The sequence below is a fragment of the Alligator sinensis genome, unplaced genomic scaffold (assembly GCF_000455745.1).
Source record: "Alligator sinensis unplaced genomic scaffold, ASM45574v1 scaffold741_1, whole genome shotgun sequence".
Taxonomy (NCBI): Eukaryota; Metazoa; Chordata; order Crocodylia; family Alligatoridae; genus Alligator; species Alligator sinensis.
Window position 1 is genome coordinate 1,615,517 of NW_005842212.1, and position 6,662 is coordinate 1,622,178.

The 6,662-nt window shown below is 40.5% G+C and overlaps 2 protein-coding genes across 2 annotated transcripts in view; one reads left to right on the forward strand and one right to left on the reverse strand.

Annotated features, from left to right (window-relative positions):
* The window catches only part of LOC102379609 (thymosin beta-11-like), a 15,082-nt gene extending 14,568 nt beyond the window's left edge, over positions 1–514 (reverse strand). Inside the window, exon 1 of the mRNA XM_025207860.1 lies at positions 219–514. Within this exon, the coding sequence (XP_025063645.1) occupies positions 219–309 (91 nt within the window). The 5' untranslated portion in view covers positions 310–514. The remainder of the gene's footprint in view (positions 1–218) is intronic.
* The window catches only part of FAM13B (family with sequence similarity 13 member B), a 64,996-nt gene continuing 58,334 nt past the window's right edge, over positions 1–6,662 (forward strand). Inside the window, exon 1 of the mRNA XM_025207852.1 lies at positions 1–23. The gene's annotated coding sequence lies outside the window, so the exon portion shown is untranslated. The remainder of the gene's footprint in view (positions 24–6,662) is intronic.

The following is a 6,662-nucleotide window of genomic DNA, read 5'->3' on the forward strand; positions in this document are numbered from 1 at the left end:
GGAGGGAGAGTCACCCAGCAACGGTGAGGGGCGGCACTGCGCATGCGCCGGGGCTGAGGGGCGGCTCGGGCCTGCCAGGGGGGCCCCCCTCCCCTCCCCCCTCTTTTCCCGGGCCTCTCTGCGACCCTGACAGGCTGCAGGGGGCCTGCACCCCGCCTCGCAGGGGGCAGCTGCGGTGGGGGCGTGCTGGGGGGTCCAGACCCTTCAGGGGGTTACACCTGAGATCCCTCCCGCGTCCTCCCGTTTTTTTGCTCCCAAATCGCTGCTCCCGTCGCGCTGTCCTTCACTGGAGCCGTGAAGGGGCTGCATTCGGTGCCCAAAACGAGGAGAAGTGGCGGCGTTCAGAAAAGCGGTACGCCAGCTCCTCCTGCCCTGCGTTCCAGCTGCTCTCCCACGGAAAATGAAGGGAAACCCGACGCATTAAAGCAGCCGGACTTCGTTTCTGAGCAGTGCTCGCGGAGGAGGCAGTTGCCGCTCGAACGTGCGCCGAGGTTTTCTTGGCAGGTCGAAAAAGTGTTTACCTTCTCGAGGGCTTGTGAGAAAAATCTCGGGAGGCAAGTTGGGACGGCGGGCCTTTTGCCAGCGTGCCAGCAGTGCCTGCCGGTGCTTCGAAAGAAAAGCAAATAGCTGTATATCAGTTGGAGGGTGGAAAATTCAGGAATTGACCTGCTTTATATCTGGGCAATTGATAAATGACTTCAGTTTTTGTGCTCTTTGGATGTTTAAAAATGCATCCTAAATTCAGCGAGCAGTTGGAAGGTGCTTTGGCCCTTCGGCGAAGAATAAGGACGTTGGTAGGACAGGACCGAACCAAACCGGACCCTGCCGGGTTCTGTAAATGAAGGAAACACCAAGATTTTTCTGCCACCTAACTAGTTGGTCAAGTCTCTATATATGAATATTGACTACAGCCTTACTGCCCATGCTTAATGCACCTCCTAACCCCCCAGTATAAGGGTGTGCTGTTCCCTGTTATGTCGGGTCCCTTTTTAACGTCATTTAGGGAGCGTACCTTTTACACTAAATTGTGAGCTCTCTGTGGCAGGGGCCATGTATGTTTTCTGTGTTTGCACATTGTGTAGTACCTTGGGGTCCTGGTTTGTGCCCTGGAAAACTGAATCCTACAATAATGAAAATAAATCCAAAGATTGGGTGTATGAACAGGTCTTCCTCGCTGATGCCTGGAAAATTTGCTCGGTCATGTTAAGAGGAGCAATTAAATAGAGTCAGTGGTTTTTATAGCTGCTTCCAAGGAAGCCATCAGGGAGGAGCCCAGCAGATCTGGATGCCTTTTTTGTTTGGTCCTTGGGTGATAGCATCTAATTCCCATGTGCTCTAGAGAGGTTCATGTCTTAATAGCTCTGCCGCTCCATGTTCTGGTTTGGTTCTCTTCTGTTTTGTCTTATGTATGTTCTTATTTTTCTCTCGTAGGGCTTGAGCAACTTCCAGTTGCTCGTTAAATTAATGTGAAGTGACCTTCCGTTGTATGTGGTTTAATCTTTATGCAAACGGAAGATTCTGCAAATAGATTAGCCATTTTAATACGTGCTGTCATACTTTTTGCTATAACAGCTTGGTTCCTGTGGGATTTGCTTCTGTTTGAATGTGTAAGCATTTAATCTGGAATCAGATGCTGATAGCCCAGTAAGAGCAGTGCTTGCTTCTGAAGTTCGGAGGAAAGTGAGCGCAACCTACTGTGCTCTGGCTGGCCAGAAGTTTTCAAATTTGGACGTGTGAAGGAGCATGTCAGTATATTTTCCTGGAAAGGAGCTGTAGATGGAGGCAGAAGTGACATCCAAACAGAATTACTTAAATTCAGCACACAACGCCAAATAGGTTCTGCTGCCAGCTCACTGCACAGGCTGCTGAGATAAAACAGTTAGCTGTTAGCCCACCATTGAGTTACAAACTAATTGAAAGGCTACTGTACACTGTATTGTGGAGCACAGTATCCTGAAGAGTAACACATGTACACGTACATGTACCATAAAATAGATATTCATTATTACACCACAACAGGGTTTGTTATTTTATTAACACAACCAGAAAACAGTCTAGATACAGCAATGACAGGGTGCATTTTTAGCATTGCATTGCACCACCCACACGCTGAAAATAAAAGATGTATTCATTGTAACCAGCTTCTAGCTCACTTCTCTTTTTAGAACTGATCTACTCTCTGGTCCTAGGGAAATTAGCATGCAGTACAAACTGCGCAGAAAAATTAATCTGTGATTAAACTTGCGTAGATTCTCACAGACAATGTAAAAATCCAATCGGCTAAGATTCAAGTTCAATAACAGGTTAAGAATCCTGTTCGGAAACCTGAAACCAGTTCATGATTCTACTAAGACCTACTGGCTACGCTATGTTGCCACTTTGAAAGAAAGTGTAGAGAGAGAATTTGGAGGGCCTGTTAGAGAATGAAGCATTCACTTGGAAGCAGCCACAAAGCAGGGTTACCAAAAATTAGCTAATTTCTCATCAACTGAAATAGAATAGTTATTCTCAGTCAGAATTTGACTTCATGAGAACAGACATAAATCATTCAGCTGATTGCTTTTTAAAGTGGTGTACAACACCTCAACCCTCACCCTTTCACATGTTTCCAAACAGCATTTCTGCATAGGAGCTGAGGGAAATGGCAGAGGGTTGGTGTACTTCTTTCTAAGATTTTCTTAAGAACACGCCTCATTCTTGAAACTAATAGCAGAGACCTCGCTGGATCTGTTCTGGGCATTTGTTTTAAGTAAAGTGCAGTGGAAGCAAGTAAATTGAATTTTAAATACGTGTTTTGCCGTGCCTCTACTGCCACAGTAGCAAAAATAATGAGGACCCAGTCCATGGACACAGTACACAGACAGAGCTCTATTTGAATTTATTAAGAATAAGATTTCAGACTAACTGTATGCACTGGTCATACTAATCACTTACTAAAAGCAATTGTAAAGATTTTTAACAGTGACCACTCTGTCTATAAGAACAGAATGTCATAGAGCCAGTAGGTTGAGTATTTACACCCTGATCTGCTCTCACAGAGCTCTCTGCAGGTGAAAGTATGAATGACAAGACAGTCTTCTACATACAGTATTAACATTTTGTTTTATGTGTTTGATTATATAAAATAATATTATTAAAGCAAAAGAAAATTAAACTCCCTGTGTTGATGGGTGTAGATAGCAGCATGTCCTTCCTTCTGCCCTTCCCCTAACCTCATGGCTGTGTGTTTGATTTGAGGGAATATTTGTCCTCTCCTTAAGTGTTGGACGTCACAATTAATTAGTGTCCATTCTCTCTTTGCTTTCAGCCTCCACTGCTTTAATCCCTTCAGGTCACTTCTGTTCTTTCTCCTGTGTATTTTATACCTTTGCAGTTTTGGTGATGTCTGCAAATTTGATTGTAGTTGAAGTTACACCAAGAAATGCTTGTCAGTGGCTTCAGTTCCTTTTTGCATGCACGCCCTTTTCAAACACAGCTTTATTCTGTAGCTATGACTTTGGATTGTTGCAGTCAAAAATTTGGAATTGTAGGACCATCTTTTGTTTTACTGGCATGTGGTCGTCCCCCTGACAGAAGCTGGCTGTCATAAGAGGAGAGGTACTTATCTGTGTTAGTCTGAAGTCAAGGTAGATTTGCACCTCCTAAAGCTTGTGTTATGGATCTCTGATTGAGTTTGTCTGTCAGATGCAAATTACTGTATCTTCTATTGTAAACATGCCATGCTCTGTGTTTTGTGAAGGATTGAGTTTGGAGGCATGTATCTGTTCCCTTCTCTGAGAGGGGAAGTAGAAGGCCAAACAAAAATCTTTGTAATAGGATATCTTAATTTATTATAAATAAGTGCATTATATATTTATAATATGCTTTTTTAGATATTTGTGTAAAGTAACTTGAATTCTGAACAGAAGTCAGTCTTGGCAGTAACACTTACTAAGCAGCTTTGTTTTCAGAATGTGAAGTTCTCAGACTAAATAGGTTGACTGAACTTTTCTTCCTGTTCAAATGTGAGTTGTATCATTGTACTTTTCAAAATGCGATAACATTTATTAGTTCTATTTTTTTATCTGATGGGGTGGCAAGTACAACGGCTTGTTTGATGGAGTGAGATTTTACATTGTAGAGCAAGGAAGACAAATATAATTAACTTACATAAAATACAAAAGACTTATTTGTTATGTAGTGACTTTATGAATAAGATGGGATCTGTGCTAGCAGTAAGTTCCTTTTATAATTCTGCACATGAGTGTTAGTAGAAGCAGCTGAGGGAGAGAACCTGGCACAGTTCAGTGGTGGGTGTACAGCAGCGAGCAAACAACCACTTTTGTTTTCTGATATGTTTGGTGGTTTCATTTAATTCAAATTCATTGCTAAAATAAAATGAAATAGGGATGTTGCTTTAAGTTGATTAAAGGCTATTCATTTTGGGGAGTTGAGCTAGTAAGTGAATATAAAATAGTATCTTTTAATACACTTATGTGTAGATTGTAGATCTTTCATTTTTTCTTTTTGCTTGGTCTTTACAAGTCTTTAAAGAGATTGCAGTATTTTATCAGTGTACTGTTTCTAAATGGAATGACTAACACTGTATAGGATATATATGTATATTTAAATTTGTGTTTGGGTATCTTATTACATTTACAAATGTGATATACACCTGAACATTGTTTAATACTTTTTTCTGTGCATCTGTTATAAGCAATACTTATCCCTGTTGATGGTCATTAGATACTGTACCTCGAAGGGTCTGTACCACATTTTTTTTTTAATATGTGAAGAAAATGGAGTACAGATTCATCCTCTTGAAATAAAATGACTGGTGAGTAAATTTGTAAGGAGGAGGAAAAAAATGTATTATAAAAATAATTGTTATAGGTTACTAATCATTATATGGCCTTCCTTTGTTTAGAATTAATTTTGAGGACATGGAATAACACTGCATAACACATTATTTTTACCCCCCCCCCCCCCCCCCCCAAAAACAAAAAGATTGACCAGTTGTTGTCTTCTGTGATATTTATTCCTTAGTAATGGCATACGGGTCAGTTTAATCCCTTTTAATATGTAAGATTTAATTCTTGGAGTAATGGTTTATTTCTGATAAGTACAGATGTGTTTATTATTATTTGCCTACATTTCTTTTGTCATATTGCTAGGAGCGTATCTTCTGAGCATGTAGGGAAGAACTCCATCAGTGGGAGATAATCTAATATTTTTAGTTCAGCAGATATCTGGTGTTTTGTATATGTATACATACCCAGTTACAGAAAGAACCAGTGTGGTGTACATACTTCTCTTGATACTGGACAAAATTGCTAAGGCTTGTTTCCTTACAGCCAGTGTATTCCAGTTTAATTAATTGGGGGAAGATGTCTGATGATAATCATGTTAAGAGCTTAGAGGAAAAATAAATATTCGTGTGTATGTGTGCGCGTGGTTTAAAAAGGCATTTAAGGTAACTGAACTGGAAGATGGGTTCAGACTCTCTATATTAGAGTCTGTACTTGTTTAAAATATCACAAACTTTATCAGAAATCCATTCTTAGACCAGGCTGGTAGGTATAAACTATAACGGGGTTCAAAGTGTCACTTGAAATCAATCCAGCCAGACAGACTTTTCAACTAAAGTGACTTAATTTACTGTTTGTTTTGTCTTGTTTTATGTCAGGTTTCAAGAAACATTATTTAAATATCTTTTAAAAAAACACTTAATCTATTCTTGTCTTGCATTTTGTACTTTTAAAGAAAAGATAATTCTCCTTGGTTGAAACTATCATTAAGAAATGTTGCTTGGCACATAAATTTAACCGTTGGTATTACATTTGTTCCTTTTTGCTAACCAAGGTAATAACTACCCTGTTTATAGTTATTCAAGCAGTTACACAGGTTAACATGTACAGTATAACCTCATAAATCTGAATATAAAAAAAATCCAGAATTCTCAAAAATCTGGAGTAGCAGCGGCCGGTCCCAGAGCAGCGGAAGGGGAAGCTTGCACATGGTGGCTGCCGCCTCCATCCACCACCCTGTGCCGCTGCTCTGGTTTAAAAAATCTGGAATTTTCAAATTTCCAGCAGCTGCTCGGTGACAAGCATGCCGGATTTATGAGGTTATACTGTATTTTATTCAGATTCCTAACTTCTCTGTTTTTTCTACTACTAGAAATGTGCTGTTAACCACTTTCTATTCAGTAGACTTTTTTTTCCTTGTGATTTCTGTCACATTACTTTTTTTTTTTTTTTTTAATTCTAAGGCAACCTCTCTCACTGATTTCCTCCATTTAGTCTAATTTATTGATTGCTAGCTAAACAGCCTTTACCCAAATTACTTGCAGAGTCTTTTTGCACAACAAAAAATGAGACTTGCATTTGCTAAAAATGTAAATACTAATCCATTGGAAAGACAGAAAATGATATAGGTACTTAATGCAGTCCCTGATACTGGACATACTTGGAAATCTTAGGCTAACCTTAATAGAGCAGCTTTGTCTACTGGTGGTCTGTGAAGGCTTAGTATGCAGCCCACGGGCTCCCAACCCAGCTGCCACACTCTCCCAGAGTTGCTCCTGCCCTGGCAGTCGAAACTGGGTGGGTATGCAGGTGGAGCACTTGCGGCAGAAAAGGGAGCTGGGCTATCTGTGCTGCAGGTGGGTAGTGCATGTGGCC